Below are 22,424 nucleotides of genomic sequence, written 5' to 3'. Positions count from 1 at the left end.
ATGAAAAAAGAGGCTGTAGATTTGTCTTGCTTAAAAGTTTGTCTAGATTTTTATTTTCTATGAAATAACGGAGTGTTGGATTTTTATATACAAATTACCGAATATCTAAAACAATATTTTCTATGCAATAAAATAAGTTTGAAGCCATTATTTTTAATTTTTGAAAAGATATTTGAGTCGAAAATCAATTTTTACCAACTTTTAATATTTTTGTTTTTTAGGTTTTTATTTTTTTATAAAAACAAGTGTCAATTCGATTTTTTTCAAAATTTTATCAGATGTCAAAAACATTATTCTTAGTTGCACAAAATTGTTTTGGAGATAAAATCATATTTTAGTCGTAAGATTTAGGAGGTGGCAAAATTTTTTTTCAGTTTTTTTTCGATTTATAAAAAAACCATTAAATGGATTTTTTAAAAACAAAATACTTCTTTGAAATCACATTACAATATATTATATAAAATTTAATTCAAGTTTCTAGCGTTATTGGTTTTTAAGATATTTAGGGTTTAACAAAATTTTCACCTTTTTTTCAAACTGCTATGGTAAAAAAAACCACCCACGCAATTTTCTTGAGAGCCCTATCGCATCTTTCTGCCTTTTTAGCTGTATAACAAAGTTTATTTGAAATCGATATATCTTCTGGTGCTTGAGCTATAGACGACGAAAAAAACGTCGCGAACGTAAGGACGTACGGACGTACGGACGTACGGACGTACGAACGTACATACACACGCACGCAAAGACATCTTTCAAAAAATCTTTTATTTCGACTCTAGGGACCTTGAAACGTCGATAAATGTCAAAAATTTTCAATTTGACAAATCGGACCCATTACAATTATATAACATATACAAAATGTCTAGTATTTCAGTTTAAACTATGATAGGTAAAACTTCAGCTATGCTTCAGCAAAAGGCCGTGCCTCTCTTAAAACAAAGGTAAGTACACTTAGGGCGTATACTTACTTTTGTATTTCTTGACTTTGTTCATATACAAAGTTAGAACAATTGACAGATTAGTTATGAATTAAAAAAAAAAAACAGACTTACCAAACAGCTAAACCTTCATTTGAAAAATCTATGTGATCATGATTGCTGCGAGGTACGCAATATTATTATTTGAATAAAATTGTTTATTTATCAAAAAAAAAAGCAATCCAATGACATACCTACTCAACCTCGAAATGCAAAACAATAAATAGCTATTTCTGTACGAAATCACAGTTCAGCCATTATTGAACGGAAATCCGTTTAAATAAGCTATTAGTTCGTCGGAATTAATTTGAAATTAAATTCTCGCAATATACAAAATGGCAAACGCATAATAATTACCTTCGAGATTAAATGGTCAAGTTGCATAAGGCATCCGGCAAGAGCGGAATGTTTTTGTTTCCGTATAAAATGTATTTTAATTAGATCACACGCAGGTTTCACGTGTACATCAGCGTATATCAACATAAACATTGATGCATAATATAATAAATTTACACAATCCCCATCACGAAATTATTGATGAATTTATTTTGTTTGTTTTTTTTTCTTTTTTTTAATAACAAATTGAATTTTTGAATATCCATAACATTTTCAAAAGCACTCCACAGTCTATAGGTACATTCAAGTTCCCATCCGGCTAAATGAAATGTAGGTAGCTAATGGCTGATTTAATTCCTATTATGTTTTTTCCTAAAATTTATTGAACATTTATCAAAAATATTTCATTTTAATCTATATAGCTACATATCTCCCCCCCGGGATGTGTTCCTGTTCAAAGCTGTGTATAGATTTCAATATTTCATCTCGAATCAATGTCAGTTTCATTAGGTTTTTGAAGGTTCTATATTCATGAATATTTTTTTGTGTATATGTGTTCATCTATTATCTGCAAGCTGATGCTGCGCTGGGGCTGGCTGTTGCTGCTTCTACAAAAAAAAGACTCCCGTGCACAGCACATAACACAGATTCTATAATCTAGAGTCTGCACATTTGTAATGCATTCGCATGGAAATAGAACCTTCTCCATATTATACCCATTCCACATTACCTTACCTTACTCAATGTGTAAACTGTAAAATGCCAAACCCTTAAAAACAGAGCACGGAAAGGTGCGGTGGTGATAGAGCTTGAAAAAGAGCAAACAGCTGGGGAATTGGAGTAATTTTATGCGCATATTTCCCTTTATATGCTGATTTCAAATGCAAGGATACACTAAAGTACAATGAAGGCAAGGACGATGACGATGACTATACGACTACGACGACGACGGTAAAAAGGGTATAGCTTTAAACATAGATGTACTCATAGATAGATGGATGGGATGTTAGGGTGTAAGGGGGCTGTTGGGAAGGGTTAGATTTGGCCATTTGTTTGCCAGTTCAATGGTGTGATGTGCATGTGACATGGAAAGCTTTAAAGTGTACTCGGAGGAATTTTTGAATTTATAATTAAGCTAGCTGCTGTACAAGTGTACACTGTATGTGCTTGCAGTTGATTTTTAAGGATATAATACGAATATGGGTTGTTGAATCATTTACACACGTGTGGCAACTATAAAACTGTTGTAAAATAAGTAAAACAATTAAATTATATTTAACGACACCGCCCGCTCCCCTGACCTGACCATGATCGTGTCATTGCAGCGTTTTTGATTCGTATAATGACAAGGTACATTACATTTATGTTTATTGAATATTATTTAAGTGCAGTTTTATGTTGCTAAATCATTTGGTAATTAATTTCAATACGAGTAGAAAAGAGAAAATCAACGAAAGCATCAGAGACTGAAATGCATACATGGACTTGGTTAAAAAAAAACGAATTTTAATTTAACGGTTATGCCTTTGTGTTCTATAGCTTCTATAACTAAGATAAGAAGAATTTTGAATTTAAAGTTCCGCTGCCGTCTTATGACGACACTAAAAAAATTAAGAACAAACAGTTTGCAAAACTAAAGAACTTTTGGGTTGTCAGGAAGAACTTTGAACTTTTGGCACAATTGAGGGGTTGCTTAAGAAAAACTGTTGACGAAAACCAAATTAAGTGGATTCTTCTCCAATTTTTTGAATCAGGCATTCCATGATAGGTCTTAAAGATTTTGGTCAAAAGCTTTTAGAGTTAAGATTATACAAGTACTCAAGTCTATTGGATAAGACCTAACCCTTTCTTATTCCACGTTTATTAACTTCCCATAGGAAGTTATTGTAATGGGTCCGATTTGTCAAATTGAAAATTTTGACCTTTCTCGACGTTTCAAGGTCCCTAGAGTCGAAATAAAAGATTTTTAGAAAGATGTCTGTGCGTGCGTGTGTACGTACGTTCGTACGTCCGTACGTATGTAGGTCCGTACGTCTGTACGTCCGTACGTCCGTACGTTCGCGACGTTTTTTTTGTCGTCCATAGCTCAAGAACCAGAAGAGATATCGACTTCAAATAAATTTTGTTATACAGATAATAAGGCAGAAAGATGCAGAAAGGGCTCTCAAGAAAATTGCGTGGGTGGTTTTTTTACCATAGCAGTTTAAAAAAAAGGTGAAAATTTTGGTTTACCTTAAATATCTTACGAACCAAAAACGCTAGAGACTTGAATTAAATTTTATATAATAAACTGTAACGTGATTTCAAAGAAGTATATTTTTTGAAAAAAATCTATTTAACGGTTTTTTTTCTAAATCAAAAAAAAATTGTCACCTATTAAATTTAACGACTTACATATGATTTCATCTCCAAAACAATTTTGAGCAACGGAGAATAATGTTTTTGAAATCTGATAAAATTTTGAGAAAAATCGAATAGACAGTTTTTTTTTATAAAAAATAAAAATCTAAAAAAAACATTACTCAAAGTTCGTAAAAATTAAATATCGATTCAAATATCTTTTCAAAAACTTGAAATTTAGGCTTCAAGCTTATTTTATCTTATAAGAAATATTGTTTTCAACATTCAGTAAAATTTTGAGAAAAATCGAATCGACAGTTTTTTTTACAAAACAAAAAAATAAAAAAAAAAATTAATAAAAGTTGGTAAAAATTGATTTTCGACTCAAATATCTTTTCAAAATTTTGAGATATTTGCTTTAATTTACTTTTATCTTTCAAAAAATATTGTTGTCAACATTCAGTAAAATTTTGAACAAAATCTAATTTATAGTTTTTGTACAAAAAATTAAATACTTAAAAAAAAAATTAACAAAAGTGGGTAAAATCTGATTTTCGACTCAAATATCTTTTCAAACCTATAAAATATTGGCTTCAAACTTATTTTATTTTACAGAAAATATTGTTTTCGATATTCAGTGATTTTTATATGAAAATCCAAAAAATAATGGTAAAATTGATACAAGTACATATAGACAAACTTTTAAGCAAGACAAATCGACAGACGGGATGGGAAGTTATCAGTGTGGGTCGCATCCCAGCCTCTTTTTATTTTGGCTGTTAAAGTCCATGAAAAATCAAGGCCTTAAAGATGGAACTGGTGAAGTTATTAAAAATAAGTTGATTTATCTCGAAAAATATTATATGCGTTTTTAATATCAAGCTGAAATCAGTTTTTGAAAAAAAACCCTGATCAGTATGTTTAACTTAACATAGGAAGGTATTGTAATGGGTCCAGAAGAGATATCTCAAGAAACAGAAGAGAAATCGATTCCAAATAAATTTTGTAATATAGATAATAAGGCAGAAAGACGCAAAAAGGGCTCTCAAGAAAATTGCGTGGGTGGTTTTTTTACCATGGAAGTTAAAAAAAAAGGTGAAAATTTTGGTTAAAGCTAAATATTTTACGGACCAAAAACACTAAAGACTTGAATTTAATTTTATATAATGTATTGTAACTTGATATCAAAAAGTATATTTTTTGAAAAATATTCATTTATCGGTTTTTTTTTAAATCGAAAAAAACTGAGAAAAAAAATGTGTCACCTCCATAATTTTACGACTAAAATATTATTTCATCTCCAAACCAATTTTGTGCAACGAAAGATAATGTTTTTTACGTCTGATAAAATTTTGAGAAAAATCGAATTGGCGGTTTTTCTTACAAAAAATTAAAACCTAAACAAAAATTTATAAAAGTTGGTAAAAATTGATTTTCGACTCAAATATCTCTTCAAAAATTTGAGATAATAGCTTCTTACTATTTTTTACTTATAAGAAATATAGTTGTCAACATTAGGACAAATTTTGAGAAAAATCGAATTGACAATTTTCTTACAAAAAATAAAAACCTACAAAAAAAATGTACAAAAGTTGGCAAAAATTTACTTTTGACTCAAATAACTTTTCAAAAAATAAAAATATTGGCTTCAAACTTAACTGTTGAAAATCCAACAGTCCGTTTTTTCATAAAAAAAAATCTACAACGAGTACATATAGACAAACTTTAAGCCAAGAGAAATCGACAGAAGGGATGTGAAGTTATCAGTGTTTGTCGCATCCCAGCCTCTTTATTAGTAAATAATATCAGACAGTTAACATTATAAATGAGGTGGATAGTTTAAGATCTTATGTTTTACATGTCGTGTCTTTAACGTTTATTCAGAAGTTATTAGTATACAAATATTAAAATAGGAAATTAAGAACAAAGAATATCTATCTATCTATCAATCTTGTTTAAGATCTTTTCATATCATATTTCTATTTTCAATTTTAAATACGTTTAATGTCAAATATAATCACCACTAATCGGTGCACAATATTTTTTTCTTTTGCTTCATGTGAACTCGCAACATATAGTTGCCTATGAGAAAAACATGGATTTTCAATACAAAAAAACAAATGGGCATTGTTTGGCCAAGAAGCTTATTTATAGACATGGCAAAAGCTAAATGCATTGGGAACTATTAATTTCTGAAGGTTATCCTAGAATCTGACGGTAATATTGAAATACGTTGCAACAGGTCCATTTTTCCCTTAAACCGACTTTTCCATTAAACGTTTTTAAGTTTTACATGGCGCCATCTATTGAAAACTTACTAAAACCAATCAACAGATGTCACTATCAGTTAGAATAATTTGGAGCTAATATATAATTTTGACTGTCTAATAATAGAGAAAAAATAATTTGCAATGAAATAGTATCTGGATCTGAAATTGAGAAGTAAACTATCCAATCTTTCAAGTTGAATCAAACTGCATAGGGTGCAAACATTTTACTACAATCGGCTTAGTAGTTTAGGAGTCCATCGCGGACAAACATCGTGATACATATTTTTTTGAAAATTTAATTATTGTGTTTTTAATATATCAAAAAAAAATGAAAAATATTACGATAACACAATGATTTTATATTCAACAAAGTTTTATGCAATGAAGAATAATATTTTTTTGAACACTGGTAAAATTTGAGAAAAATCCAATTAACTGAATTATCTTTTTAAAAATTGAATAAATTGGCTTTAAATTAATTTCTTCTTATAAAAAATATTGTTTTCAATATTAAGTAAAATGTTTTGAATGATCGAATTTTACAATAAAAAAAAAACTGGGATGCGACCCACACTGATAACCTCCCATCCCATCCCATCTGTCTTTTTGTCTTGCTTAAAAGTTTGTATGCTTTCGTGTTGGGTTAAAAAAGTTGTCAGTTGAGTTATTCTTAAAAAATTCAAAATTATTAACAATATTTTTCAAACAAAAAAAAGTTTAGTTTGAAAATTTCGTTTTGTTAAATAGATTTTTAGCCGAAAAAAAAATGTTGGATATTTTAGTAGCATTTCTTAAATGTTTACGAATTGGATGAATGAAATTAATTTGAGACATATCAAAAACCGAACGTCAATTTTACCAAATTTGCGTACTATTTCTTATATATTTTATTTTTTTTCCAAAAAACGGACTGTTGGATTTTTATAAAAAAACTACTGCATATCGCAAACAATTATTCCTGTAAAATAAAAAGAATTTGAAGACAATATTTTTAATTTTAAAACCTTTTTGAGTAAGGTAAATGTTTACCAAGTTTAAGTATTTATTTTTTGTTAGGTTTTAATTTCTTCTAACAAAACTGTCACTTAGATTTTCCTAGAAAGTTTACAGAATATTGACAAAAATATTTTTTAAAGCCAATCTCAAAGTTTGGAAAAGATATTTGAGTCGAAAATCAATTTTTAACAACTTTTTTTTAGAGTTTTATTTTTTGGATTTTTCAAAATATTACCGAATGTTGAAAACAATATTTCTTTTAAGATAAAATTAGTTTGAAGCCAATATCTGAAATTGTTAAAAAGATATTTGAGTAGAAAATCGATTTTTATCAACTTTTGTTAATTATTTTTTTAGGTTTCTAAATTTTTGTACAAAAACTGTCAATTCGATTTTTTTAAAAATTTTACTTAATGTTAACAACAATATTTTTATTAGAAAAAAGTAGTTTTAAGCAATTTTTGAAAAGATATTTTAGGCAAAAATCAATTTTTACCAACTTTTATACATTTTTTTTAGGTTTTTATGTTTTGTAAAAAAAACTGTCAATTCGATTTTTTTCAAAATTTGTACTAATGTTGAAAACAATATTTCTTATAAGTGAAAATTAAAAAGAAGCTATTATCTCAAATTTTTGAAAAGATATTTGAGTCGAAAATCAATTTTTACCAACTTTTATTAATTTTTATTGGGGTTTTATTTTTTGTAAAAAAACTGTCAATTCGATTTTTCTCAACATTTTTAAGAATGTTGAAAATAATATTTCTTATAGGATAAAAAAAGTTTGAAGCGTAAATTTTAAGTTTTTGAAAAGATATTTGAATCGATATTCAATTTTTACCAACTTTGAGTAATGTTTTTTTTAGATTTTTATTTTTTATAAAAAAACTGTCAATTCGATTTTTCTCAAAATTTTATCAGATGTCAAAAACATTATTCTTCGTTGCACAAAATTGTTTTGGAGATGAAATCATATTTTAGTTGTAAAATTTTGGAGGTGACAAATTTTGTTTTCAGTTTTTTTTTTCAGTTTTTTTTTTGATTCATAAAAAAACCGTTAAATGGATTTATTTTCAAACAATATACTTCTTTGATATCACTTAACAATATATTATATGCAATTTAAATCAAGTAAATCAATTTTTACCAACTTTTATACATTTTCGTAAGATATTAAGGGTTAACCAAAATGTTCACCTTTTCTTCAAACTGCTATGGTAAAAAAACCACCCACGCAATTTTCTTGAGAGCCCTTTCTGCATCTTTCTGCCTTATTATCTGTATAACAAAATTTATTTGAAATCGATATCTCTTCTGGTTCTTTTACACAGGCACGTACACACGCACGCACAGACATCTTTCTAAAAATCTTTTATTTCGACTCTAGGGACCTTGAAACGTCGAGAAATGTCAAAATTTTCAATTTGACAATTCGGACCCATTACAATTACTTTCTATGGGAAGTTAAAAATAAAAGTAGTTATTTTTTGCCCACATAAAGCAATTAAAAGTTGGTAAAAATTGATTCTTAACTCGCAAATCTTGGCAACAAATTAATACATTAGTTTCTAAAACTAAAAACATAGACAAAATACTTTTGTATTTTCAAGTTTTTGAAAAATATTTTTTGTTTGTTTATAAGAAATCTTGTAATTGAATTTTGTTACAGATTATACTTATTCGGTTTCACATCACGATGTTAGTAATAATTAAAGTCGCTATCGTTATAGAAAAAACTTAAGTCTCAGCATTTTTTGGTGTTATTATCTGTTAAACAGAAATAATTTGAAGTCGATATCTCTACTGGTTCTTGTGCAGACAGACTTACGGTGACTCCTATCCTCCACATACGAACAAATTTTAAATCGACAAATCAAAGCAATGTCTCACACTTTTCAATCAAGTTATTCTCATGAAACATTCTATAATTTATGTTTTTAAGTATTTGCTATCCATTATAACAATTTGGTTTAATTTTTTTTCCTTTTCTTTCAGGATATTTTTGGCACATAACAGACCTGCATTTGGATACCATTTATTCAACACAAGGAGATGTTCTTCGAAGTAAGTTATTAGCATAATATTCAAAAAAAATCCAATACAATTACTATAATTTAAAAAATACAGTGAATGTTAACGTAGCGAGTGTGTTAACATCCGAAAATTACAAATTAGTCTTAGAAAACAAAACTAGGAACTCTCCATGGAGTAATAGTTCGTGCGTAGGATGAAGAACTGTCATGCCAGAGGTTTCTAAAAAACATTCGTGACATGTTGTCATTATTCAAAATTCTTATTCTAAGAAATATTTGTCAATAACCATCAATCATTTCAATTCAAAATGTTTAAAACAAAGAAGTAACTTCTCAAATCAATCATTCAACTGTTAATTTTTCAATCTTAACTGAGTATTATCTTTTCCTCAAACAAATTTTTGAATCTCGAATCTAATCTTCATAAATTATGATATCAACATGGATGAACACACAATTATACCTTTTCAAACTTTTTTTTATATGAAAATCCTCAATAATTCATTCGCACACAGATAAAATGTTGTTAAAACCTTTTAAACGGTTTTATCATTGACAATAATTTTAAGAAGTTCCTAAACAAAAAGTCAAAGGAGCTCAGTTGCGTAGGTTGGCACGAGTACTTATACAAACCTACATAACTTTATACATGTATTTGGAGAAATAAAAAAAGGAAATTTTTCAATAAACGACAAAACTTTGTGAGAGGAGTGCCTTTGTGCCTTTCATCCTTTTTGTATAGTCGATTTTCTTTTTGGAATAAGTATTTGTGTGTTTTGTTTAAAAAAAAAGGAAAAAATTGTTTTCAAAACAAAAATCATTATCACATCCATTGTTCGGCATCGCGGCATCCTTTTCGAATTCATTCATTCGTTCATTAATTCATGGAAGCCTTTCTCGCGTTGAAGTCTGGTTTGAATTTTGTAAACCGAATTTTTAGTAGGATGTGAAAAAGAGGCAAGGGAAGGGAGAGGGACATGGAGAGTGCTAAATACTCCAACCGAACAAATGGGCTTACATATATTTATGTTTGTACTGCGAATATGTACCGCAGTCGAGAGAGATTTCTATCAGCCGCGGCGGCAGCGTCAGTTGGTGGCGGGGGCGTTAACAGGAGGCAAATTTTGCTACTTCTGCTAATGCTTCTGTCATCGTCATCCGTTCTATCGTAGTCCTTGTATCGTCCTTAAACACGAACGTCGAACATAGCAGCAGATCAGTGTTTTACACTTGTGTTGTCAGGATTTTCATGCGTTATTTGTCTAGAAATACAGCAGCACCATATTGGTGACGACCGTGACGCTGACGACCGTGACGGTGACGTTAACGGTGATTGTATAATGATAGTATTTTTGCGAATGACGGCGTTGTCGTCATTATTCTATCGCATATACGCTACTGGATATTGGAATAAATTCCGATGAATTTCCCAAAACCATTGTTTTCAACTTATTATACCTTTCGCTTAATTGATGTTGAATTTTTGCTTCCGATGTACGGAATCGATAAGTGCTGAAACCACCACCGTATTGCAAGGTTATGCATGAGTAAAATTTCGATTGCAGAATATCATTTCGCTCGACTTAGAGCACACATCACCGAACATATTCGTTATGCACATGTGCGCACTTAAAAACAACCGAAAAACACACTTAAAGCCGAAAATTATCTCCAACAAGAATCTAAAGTGCATGTTCCTATAGTCAATCAAAGCTTACGTGAAAGGACCAAAAACAAGATGGATGAGGATGAGGATTACGCGAACAGCAACGCACGGAACGTTAGGTTTTTATGTCAAAAATGTTCCTGTTGATGGCTGTTGCAGCATCATTGATTCATTATTGTGCGCAGAATTCGTCCTTTTTAATTAAATTTAACTTAAACTCGTAAAAGGAAAACAAAATACATAATAAAAACAGAATTTTCGTCCTAGAAACATACTTCCAGAAAAATTCTGTCTTGTTTGGCCGAAATAAGGCCAACATACCGCATCGCACTGATATAATATGCAATTTCTGTTGACTTGTTGTTGGTGCAGCAGTGGCAGAGTAGCAACAGTATCAGCAGCAGCTGATATGGTGGTTCGGTTAGGTTTGTTGGTTGGTTGCAAATAAATGATTCAGCATTGCAATCGATGAACTCTGTTTATGCATGTGTTTGTGCAGTACATGTACAATATGAGTCAGGTCCTGATGTTCTGTGCGACATCATCCATCGCTTCGGCCCGTTGTAATTTATTCTGATTGTCATCGCATCTAAATCATTTTTGTGACAGCAACATCGAATTTGACCTAGTTGTATGGTTGTAGATGCATAATACAGATGGCTGGTAGCGGCGGAAGTAATATGTTCGTGCGGTGTGCGGGAATGTTCGATATTCCTTAGCCTGATGCTTGTTGGGCCTATAATGGAAGAAGTCGTTGTTGCTTGGATTCGTAAAATCATCAGCGCAGATTACTTTATACAACAAGTTTTTCTTGTCTTACATTTTATATTGTCAAGATGTAATTCTGATTGAATGTTCTTCCATGACAGAGATTCAGAAACATACTTTGCAACATTAAATCGATTTAAAAGGTTGCCATATGCTAAGTTTTTTAATATGATTACAGAGCAAAGAAATATTGATTCTCTATATAATTTTTTAATTAATTTTGGTTCTTTCAAGGACCACCAAGTGGCAACCCTGAAATGTTAGAGGGGTGACAGATTTAGTTGTCGCTACATCGCTAATTTAATTTTTAATTGGCACTTTTGTTTTTTCGGAAGTTCATAAAGCTTCAAAATTGGAGTCACATACTCTTAGAGGCTAGAGATTTTAGTTCCACTTAATTCATGCAAAATAATGCCCGTAGCATGATGGTTAGTGGGTTGGACTCACAACTTGGCGGTTGGGACACTGAAGTCCGCAATAAAAATGTCAATCTGTTGATTAAGAAGAACTACAGGTTATCAACTATTAAGTACTGGGCCCGCAAGATCCGGTCAGTTAATTCGAGTGACAATATTATGTTCCCTAAAATTAACAAGATATTCAGGAAAAAGAGCAATAGTGACCTTCCGTGTCTGAAACTCCAAAGAACTGAAGAGAACAGAGACGTACTCAAGACAACACTAATAGATCCAGAAGAAGCCATCTTTGATGATGTTTTTTTATAATTGAAGATCCGAAGGAAAAAGTGGAGGCGGTGGGAGATGCTTTCCAGCAAGTTTACAAGGTGAATGTTAGCATTCTCCCCAACCAGGACCTGGAAAACAGAGCCCTACTTTAACCATTTTTCCTTCAAAATGATATGACACACTGGCGATCTGAGATCCGCGGTTTCATGCGGTTCAATGACGACTCCTTGGCAAATGCCATAATCGCTGAGCAAACGGGACCAAGTCCTTTGTTAGTGACGAAGGTTGAGCTCAGCTCATCTTCAACTCAACAAAAGACAAAAAGTCAGCAAGTGTCGATGGTATATCCAACGTTGTACTAAGACATTTACCGACGGAGTCAATTGAAAGTTACACCACCCTCTTCAATAATGCATATTTTCCAGTGCATTAGAAAACCGCTATGGTTCATCTTCTCCCGAAAAAGGGAAAGGCCAAATCCTACCCGTCAAATCTTCGGTCGATAAGTCTTCTTCCGAGCATCAGCAAAGTTTTCGAAAAGATCATCAATAGGGATCTGACAAAGTGGGCTGCGGACAACAAAATGATTATGGATAAACAGTTCGGGTTCAAGGCGGGTCATGACCCAATTCAAGCTGCATCTAAACTCGTTTCTGATTCCGATACCCAATGGAATAAATCAAAACAACAATGGACAGATGCTGTTCTGGTTGATTTGGAAAAGACCTTCGACACCGTATGGTTTGGTTAGGGGGTTTTTACCTTAAACTGAGCAGGCTTTTTTTTATAATAAGCGCACACTCAAAGGGTTAGCTACACTTATTATGTAGACACAGTCTGAGCACTAGGAAATTGAGAGATGGGTTGAAAGGAGGTGTCGGTGCACATTGGTTTTGAATTCCTGAATAATGCAATAGCTGGGAAAGATAGAGTGTGGCAAGGCATTCCACATTCGCATAGTTCGGCTAAAGAACGAATCTCTGTACTTGACAGTACGACCGAAGTTGGGTTCGAAGGTATACTGATGAGCATTCCTAGAAGCGCGAGTATTACGGTTGAAGTGTTTAAGGGGAGGACTGCAGCTGGCTATTTCTCTAGAGCATAAACCATTAAAATAACGGTAAAAGAGGGTGAGACAAGAATCATTTCGACGATGTTCAAGTGACGTGAATTATCTTATGATGGTAATATCACCAATCAATCTAAATGTTCTACGTTCAATACTATCCAAGAGGTAAGTTGCAGGAGCACCAGCCCAGATATGGGAGTTATACTCAAGCTATTTGTCGTTGCAGTTCCACACCCGAAAAAGAGGGGTGTGAATCTGAAAACGAATATGAAAAGCTAAGAATACTATCGTCAGCGAAACAATGTATTCGATTTGATGTTGCAGACAGGGGATCATTAATAAAAATGAGAAAGAGTGTTGGAGATAAAACAGAGCCCTGGGGCACACCAGCATTTATTTTATGGTTTTCAGACTTGAATCCATCCAATACAATTTGTATTGAACGATCCGAAAGGTAATTACTAATCCAATGAAGCAGGGATTCATTAAAACCGAGAGCACGCATTTTCGATAAGAGATGCGATGATGCCAAACCCTATCAAATGCTTTTGAAATATCAAGTGCAATAATCTTACTTTCTCCAAAATTATGTAAGGATTTGCTCCACTGTTCGGTGAAATTAATCATGAGATCTCTAGTGGACCTATTGCTACGAAAGCCGTATTGTCGATCACTAAGAAGCTTTTGATTTTCGAGATATTTCTTGAGCTGATGATTAATTAGCGTTTCCTTGACCTTGGAAAGAAGGGACGTAAGTGCAATCGGTCGTTAATTAGAGGGTGAGGGGGATTCGCCTTTCTTGGGAATAGGCTGGACAAATGCAGTTTTACATCCGTTCAGAATGAGACCTGAGGGGTAGGACAGATGAAAAAGCTTACGCAGTGGTTTTGCCAGCGATGAAGAACACCTCTTTAGAACAATAGCAGGGATACCATCCGGACTCTCGCTACAGTACGAGTGCGAAAAAAGATTTGCCCCATAGAATCATTAACTCGATAAAGTACAGGCGGAGTTATAACTCTCACTGGCAGCGTTGAATTGGCGTCGAACTGCCTAGCAAAGAGATTTGCTTTCTCTAAAGAGCTAACAAATGGAGTGTCATTGACAACGAGCGTAGGAACCGAGGAAGAGGAAGAATTCCTCATATTTTTTACAAATGACCAAAAATTTATACTGCATTTTTTTGGTGATGTAAATATTTGGTCCGTCGAATATGGGCGTTGCAGGCCTTCCTGGCTTGCTTGAACTTATTCCGGTTTTCCTCAGTTGGATTGGCTAATAACATCTTTACAGCTCGCATCAAACCATGCGTTTTCCTTAAGTCTGATGCTTTTAACCCTTTTCGGGATAAAAGTTCTCATTCCCAGGAGAATCAAACTTGTGATCATATCAGCGCTGGCGTCAACGTCACTATCGAGGAAGCATAGTGCCCAGTTAAAGATCCTAAAATAATATTTGAAAATAATTATTGAGAACGTCCCAATTGGCTTTCTCGTATTGCAAAATGGTTCTATTATTGGTTCTTTCTTTGGCATAAGCAAGACATTGTTGTTTATACTCTATGATATGCTTAACGGTTTGTTGTCAAAAGGGGCAATGTAACTTCTACCACAACATTCTTAATTAATCTGATTATCTTCATCATTTTCTGATAGGTAGTCTTACAAAGGCAATTGTGTACGCCGGCAATTGTGTTTCGACAAGATTCAGCGATATTGCGAAGACTGGAAACTTAAAATACATGTCCCGAAGTCGGAGGCAATTCTGTTCCGGACTCCGTTGGCTAAGGCCAAGAGGGATATGTACAAGAATTGGCGCAAGATGGTTATCGTTGATCTTGGAGCAAAAGTGTAGTGAAGTACCTCGGTATCTGGTTAGATCAGTATTTATATTTCAACAGACAAACAGATGCTGCACTGACCAGGGCCAGACGAGCTTTCGCTCTGACAAAACGCCTGTTTTACAGCAGTCGTCTTGACCCCAAAGTGAAGGAAATTTGCTACATGTGTGGGTTAATGTTGCCTCTTCCCAGATGGAGAAGTTTCGGAACAGCCGTATTTTCTTACGTCCATTACTATTCCAACGAGGTCCTATACAAAGGGACTCGAATCAACATAATTGAAATTAGACTCTCAGATTCGGCTTAAAATTGTAGGTCCCTTCCATTCCTGACAACAGTACTCGCACAGAGGAATGGTTGAAAGTTGTAAGTCACTAGGCTCTAGTTCTCAATGGACTTTGGCGCCATCTAATCTAATATAATTCATTCAAGTGAAAAATAAAAATGTTCCGATAGTTTAAGTTCTGTCTTAAAGGTTTTTCAAAGGAAAAATTGAGAAATTCGAAAAGAAATTTAAGAAAAACTGAAGACTTCCATTATTAAATATTTCTTTTCAATTCAACAATGCCAGTGAATTCAAATTTTGTTTCAATTTTGAGACACCCTTTATATCAGTCGCTTGCAGCGCTTTAAAACTTAAAGTTTGATTTAATAACGACTTAATATTAAATTTGGGTTTATTGTTTTTTTAAGGGATAACTTTCAAGGCAGAAGGGTTTCCATATGAATCATACTCAAACCCGATTTTAAAATTTTATTTTATGTTAATTATACAAACAACGTGAAGATAACGTTTAATGCAACAGTGTGTTCTTATGTGCCCTCTATGACCCTTTGTGTTATCATAATTTAGATATGGCATAATCTGTAAGTCCCACAAAATTGGTTCAGCTCTTATAAAACCAATTAAAAACAGACTCACCTCAGAATCTCGAAATACCTTTATATAATTCTACATTCTCTTCATGAAAATGTGCTTAAGTTCTTTTTTTGTGTCATTTTTAATTTGATTTTTGTTCCGGCTTTTTTGGTGGTGATAGTGGGGCAGGTCCTAAGGTAATGTACCTTACCTTTGTATATATGGACGTATCTTCATTTTTGCTGAATTTTATTAGCTTAACTGTGACTGTGAAAATTTCGGTATTCAATGTTCGGTGTGGTTGACTTTTCCTTTGACAGTCTTTTTTAACTTAATATTTGTTTTTGTATAATTTCAGGTTGTTGGCGGATGGACCGACAAACGAGTTCATCGGGTCGAACACCGGGTCGTTTTGGTGATTACCTTTGCGATAGCCCATGGAGCCTAATCGAGTCAGCGGCTCTTGCAATGAAATCAAGACAAGGTGACAACGTTGAATTCGTCCTGTGGACGGGGTAAGCTTCATGTTTTTTTTTGTGAATAAAATTTTGCATCTATAACGTACCTAACTTAACTAACCCATCAGGGCATCAGGTATTAGAAAGGTTAATAGCAAAAGGATATTATAAAAGGCATTTGTGCTTCTGTCCTTAATGGATCAACTTGTATAGTTTGGATACTACATAACATACATATACTCATAGCTTTAGGTAGGAAGAAGGGTTGTTTCTGGTGTAATCGATATAGTCGACCAAAGTAGATATGGAGGCCATTGAATCTTGCTCCAAGCATAAAAGATTTTATAGACTAAGCACTTAAGGGCTTAGTTTAAGTAGACAGAGAGAGGGAAGTATGCGAGGGTTTATCATATCTAGCTGGTCGTTGGTGCATTCAACTTGACCTGACCCATACCATGTCAGATGAGTATTTAATAGTTTCAAATGATGCATTATTTTGAAAGCAGATAAAGATGGTCTTTGGCTTTTTGGATAGTTGTCGTTGCCGTTTTGGTAAACCTCTCCGCTTATCGTATCGTTTAAAAGCACATTTGGTTTTGTGTGATGAGATAATATTTGTGAAGGACTTGAAAATAATTTTCTTTATGGGCATTATTTCCTAATGGTATAAAATACAATCACACTCACGCTTTCTACATACAAATTATGTGTCTAGGTATAAATTAAAGTAATAATTATTAAAGATATAGTTTTTAGATTCTAATGTTTTTTTTGTATATTTTTGAAATTCTTGAGGTGGAAAGGCTTAAATAGAAAATTACTATTTTGAAGCTAATAATTTAAATTGGAAGGTAAAACCTCTTTAAAAATTTAAAGTAAAATTCCCGAACTTACTTAGGGTGGCGCTACGGTCCTGTGTGAACAAGGTCCTCAAAATCCAGAACAGAAAGCAATAAATCCGGAAAGCCCAAAATTCAGTAGAAAAAATGAATATGGATTTAAAGTACGGCAAATTGTCACTACAATTTTTCAGAGCCTTGTTGATGGTTAACATGCGGCCGTATGACCCACGTGCAGTAAGAGTTTTATTTTAGCCTGAGCTACTTTTCCAAAAACGCACCGACGTACTAATTTTTATTAACTTCCCATAAAAAGTTATTGTAATGGGTCCGATTTGTCAAATTGAAAATTTTGACATTTCTCGACGTTTCAAGGTCCATAGAACCGAAATAAAAGATTTTTAGAAAGATGTCATGACGTTTTTTTCGTCGTCCATAGCTCAAGAACCAGAAAAGATATCGCCTTCAAATTAATGTTGTTATACAGATAATAGTGCAGAAAGATGCAGAAAATGCTCTCAAGAAAATTGCATGTGCGGTCTTTTTACCATAGCAGTTCAAAAAAAGGTGAATATTTTGGTAAACAATAAATCTCACAAAACAAAGACGCTAGAGACTTGAATTAAATTTTATATTATATATTGTAACGTGATACCACCCCAGTGCAAAATTGTTGGTGGCAGCAAACGAGAGAGGGGGGAGATGTGTTTTCACTGAGGCACCTTTCCTTATCTAGGCGGCAGCGGACGAATTCTCGGGATGGAATCAACGGTGGCGTCTAAAGTTCCAGTAAGGTTGAACTACTTAGTGAACACCTTGTAGGGCTTCTTCGACATATTCGGAGCCCAGACCTGTAAGGAGCGGTTTATCCGGCTCCCTTTCCTTGGAGTTATACTAAGGATCTGGCATTCAAGATTGGATGTTGTGCCATCCATCGGGGTGACTTCCTTAATTCCACGTGCAGCCGAACAACTAGCGGAAGCCCTAAATTGCTGCAAGACTGATATTATCGCCATCCAAAGAGTGCGATGGGATGGACCGGGCAAACGCAAACTAAAAGACTGTGATATATACTACGGGGACTGCTACCGAGAACAAATACAGCGTCTATTTGGGTGTGCATTTGTTGTTGGAACTAGACTCAGGCAAAAAGTCTTGAGTTTCAAAAGTGTGAGCGAGCACATCACGACAATCCGCATCAAGGCTAAACTCGGAAACATAAGCCTAATATGCGCACATGCCCCAACAGAGGAGAAAGATGAAGACACAAAAGACATATTCTTCGAGCTCTTGGACAAGACATATGAGCAGTGCCCTGGCTATGACATTAAAATTGTCTTAGGAGATTGTAATGCCAAGCTAGGAAGAGAAGACATCTTCGGTGGCATAATCGGGAGATACAGGCTGCACCTCCGACAACGGATTCAGGCTGGTCGATATCGCTGCGGGGCGAGACGTTCTGGTAGCTAGCACGCAGAAGTGCTAGGTTTCATACGGCCACCACAGCCAAACTCCTGGTTTGACGACGAATGCCAGCAAGCGCACGCAGCGAAACAGCAGGTGCATACAAAACGGCGCTGCACGAAAGGATCATAGCTGCTCGCGAGCTCTGCGAGTAGAAGAGGAGAGAGGAACACAGGCTTCTTAGATGCAAAAAAGAGAGCATGAGAAGGGCACGATCGAGGAGATAGAGGGATGTCACAATAGGAAAAAGGTCGTAAATTCAACCAAAAAGTAAAAAAAACCTCCCAAGGGTACCAGCCACAAACCGAAGCCTGTAAATACGATCAGGGGAACATCGTAGTAGAACCGCAGTCGATGATGAGAATATAGAAAGATCATTTCTCCAATATATATAACGGCGATGACGAACCGAATTCCGTTGTAAGGGAGATAGAACCACTCAACCTCGGCGACGCAGATCAACAAATCCGCCTACCCGACCTTGACGAAGTGAAGATAGCTATACATAAACATAAGTCAACCAAAGCTGCGGGAGCTGATGGCATCGCTGCCGAAGTATTCAAAGCAGCAGGCGATGACTTGGTAGGGAGCATGCACCAACTCATCTGCAAAATATGGTCGGATGAGTGGAATCTCAGCATAGTGTGCCCGATACATAGAAAGGAGACCCTCTAAACTGCTCCAACTACAGAGGCATCAGTCTCTTTAACATTGCGTATAAGATTCTCTCTGCCGTATTATGTGTACGTCTGAAGCCATTCGTCAACAACCTGATTGGTCCTTATCAGTGTGGTTTCAGACCAGGAAAGTTCACTATCGACAAAATATTCACACAACGGCAGATCTTGGAAAAAAACCAGGAGCTTCAAATCGATACCCACCATCTCTTTCTCTATTTCAAACCCGCGTATGACAGCATCTATAGGAAAGAGCTCTAACGAGCAATGTCTAGTTTTGGCATCCCTGCCAAACTTATCCGTTTGTGCAGAATGAAGATGAAGAATGCACGCTGCTCTATTATGGTCGGCAAAGATCTTACCGATGCATTTGATGTCAAAAAAGGTTTTAGACAAGGTGATGCACTGTCATGCGACTTCTTCAACATCGTTCTGGAAAGAATTGTGCCAAACTCAACCGTCAACACTAGAGGCACAATCTTCCAAAGGTCCATCCAATTACTCGGATACGCAGATGATATTGACATAATTGGAAGATCAAAGCGTGATGTCAGTGGAGTTTTTTTGGGCATTGCGACGGAAGCGATGAAGATGGGTTTAGTGGTCAATGTTTGTAAGACCAAGTATATGCTGTCATCACAATAGGATACTGAACAACGACGTATTAAACAAAACGTCACCATGGACAGCTATAACTTTGAGGTAGTTAAGTGTTACAGTCCAACGGGTTAGATGGCTAGGTCAGGTAGAGTGAATGGACATCAACGCTCCAGACCGAAAGGTCTTCGAATCCAATCCCGAGTGATGACGCAGTAGACGAAGACCGCGACTCAGTTGGAGCACCCAGGTGGGAGAGGACCTCAACCAACTTGGTGTGCGAAACTGGAGACAGCTAGCTAGGGACCGAGCTGGCTGGAGACACATGTTGGTTGAGGCCCAGGTCCGCCCCGGACTGTAGCGCCACCTTAAATAAGTAAGTAAGTAACGTAATACCAAATCAGTTTATTTTTGGAAAAAAAATCCAATTAAAGGTTTTTTTAAACATTTGGTAAAATTTTGAGAAAAATCAACTTGACAGTTTTTTTTTATAAGAACAATAATCCAAAAAAAAAACATTAATCAAAGTTGGTTTAAATTGATTTTTGACTCGATTATCTTTTCAAAGCTTTGAGATATTTTCTTTAAACTACTTTTATCTTTTAAAAAACATTATTGTCAACAATCAGTAAAATTTTGAGGAAAATCTATTGGATAGTTTTCTTACAAAAAAAACCTAATACTAAAACTTGGTAAAAATTTACTTTCGACTAAAATAGGTTTTCAAAAATTAAAAATATTGTCTGCAAACTTTTATTATTTCACAGAAAATATTGTTTTCGATATTCAGTAGTTTTTTTTATAAAAATCCAACAGTCCGGTTTTTATAAAAAAAAAAACTACTAAAAATGATGTTCGGTCCTTGATATCTATTAAATTAATTTCTTTCATCCAATTTATAAAAAATTGTCTTCGACTAAAAAACTAGATGTTCAAACTGATCTATTTTCTTATATGAAAAATATTGTTGGTAATTTCATAATTCTTAAGAAAACCTACAAACTTTTAGGCAAGACAAATCGACAGACGGGATGGGAAGTTATCAGTGTGGGTCGCATTCCAGCCTCTTTTTTCTTAAACGATTAGTTTCAAATATTTGTTTACTTAATCAACTTTTATTTTAAAAATCATCTTGAACAAAGCACAAAATAACTTTGAATTCTGACAGTTGAAATGACGATTTTTTAAGTTTGGTCATTCTTCAAAAACGTATGGTTAAGTTCAAGGCTTTATTTTAGTGGAGTTATTACAAAACAAAATGTTTAGTTTGAGAAAACATAATTCTAAAAAAGTTTTTTAAGTAAGAGGATTGTAGTTGTCGATACTTACAAATGTTAAAATATCCCCAAAGAAACCATGACAATTTTTGTGCTTCATAAAAGCCAACAGTTTAATTTAACTGTTGTACAAATCATCGGAGTCAACTGCGTTTTGGTTTATTGACTTTAAACAAACAAAAACCAGTGTAAAAAATACGTTAAGAAGGATTTATCTATCCTAAACCACTTTCTGTTCTTAGGTTTCTTTTAATCCCTTCAATTTAATCATTTAATCAAATTGAAATAATTCAATCTAACTCCATGGTTCATATGTATATGTGTTTTTATGCGAATAAATAAATCTTTTAACTCATATAAACTTTATAGGCTTCATTCAATCCAAACCACTTTATTTGTACCTTCCTACATTCGCATAATTCACCCTTAACAGTACCTAAGTGAAGTTACAATTGAATGTTTTGTATGTTAATGTTATATATTTGAGGCCCTGTCATTATATGAGAAACAAGAATGTATAATGACAGCAATCGACAAAATTACATTCTGTATAATCTTCATTCATACTGATGTACATTTAAATATATGTAATTGTAAGTTATAAGCAACATGAGCCTCCCACTCTTATTATAGTCCTACAAAGTACAGACTTCTCTTTGAAATTATGTATGTAGACATATTCTTACATCCAAAGGTAGATAGTTAATACATACGTACGTAAGCTATAGTAGAAGCCTTTTTGAGATTGTTTCTCGGATTACATGAAAACCATGCCCCATCAGACAATAATATAATGTTATACTCGCAATGCACACCTGGTCACCATAGCCATAGGGCAGTATGGCTAGGCTCTGGATTTTAATTTAAATCTTTCTCTCTTCTCTTTGATATCATTATTCATTTTCAATTGTACTCTCTGTCCAGATTCAGGAAACACCACGGCTGCTTAACGGATCGGATAAAGTTTAAACTAGTGCATAAAGCTGTGCTATAAGTACAAATCAATATACAATATACATAGATATATAGGTCTTTTATGTTGTTTTTTTTTCCTTAAATCCTGCAATATACAAGTTAAGAGCTCATCAAGGTTTTTCTTTGTTAAATGCATTCAGGTGGACAGTGTGGTTCCGATCGAAATCCTTTATTTATATATGTAAAGCAATTTCATTTATCTTAAATAAATATTCACCGAACAGTGGAACAGATCTTTACATCGTTTTGGAGAAAGTAAGATTATTGCACTTGATATTTCAAAGGCATTTGATAAAG

At 33.9% G+C, this 22,424-nt stretch overlaps 1 protein-coding gene across 1 annotated transcript in view; it reads left to right on the top strand.

Moving 5' to 3' along the window:
* Positions 1-22,424, top strand: part of LOC129944716 (uncharacterized) — a 361,194-nt gene that overhangs the window by 173,076 nt on the left and 165,694 nt on the right. Inside the window, exons 3-4 of the mRNA XM_056054351.1 lie at positions 8,915-8,983; positions 16,199-16,355. Of these exons, the coding sequence (XP_055910326.1) occupies positions 8,915-8,983; positions 16,199-16,355 (226 nt within the window). The remainder of the gene's footprint in view (positions 1-8,914; positions 8,984-16,198; positions 16,356-22,424) is intronic.

This window comes from Eupeodes corollae, chromosome 2 (genome assembly GCF_945859685.1).
Source record: "Eupeodes corollae chromosome 2, idEupCoro1.1, whole genome shotgun sequence".
Classification (NCBI taxonomy): Eukaryota; Metazoa; Arthropoda; class Insecta; order Diptera; family Syrphidae; genus Eupeodes; species Eupeodes corollae.
The sequence above is the reverse complement of the archived record's forward strand: the minus strand, read 5'-3'. Positions and strand labels throughout refer to the sequence as shown.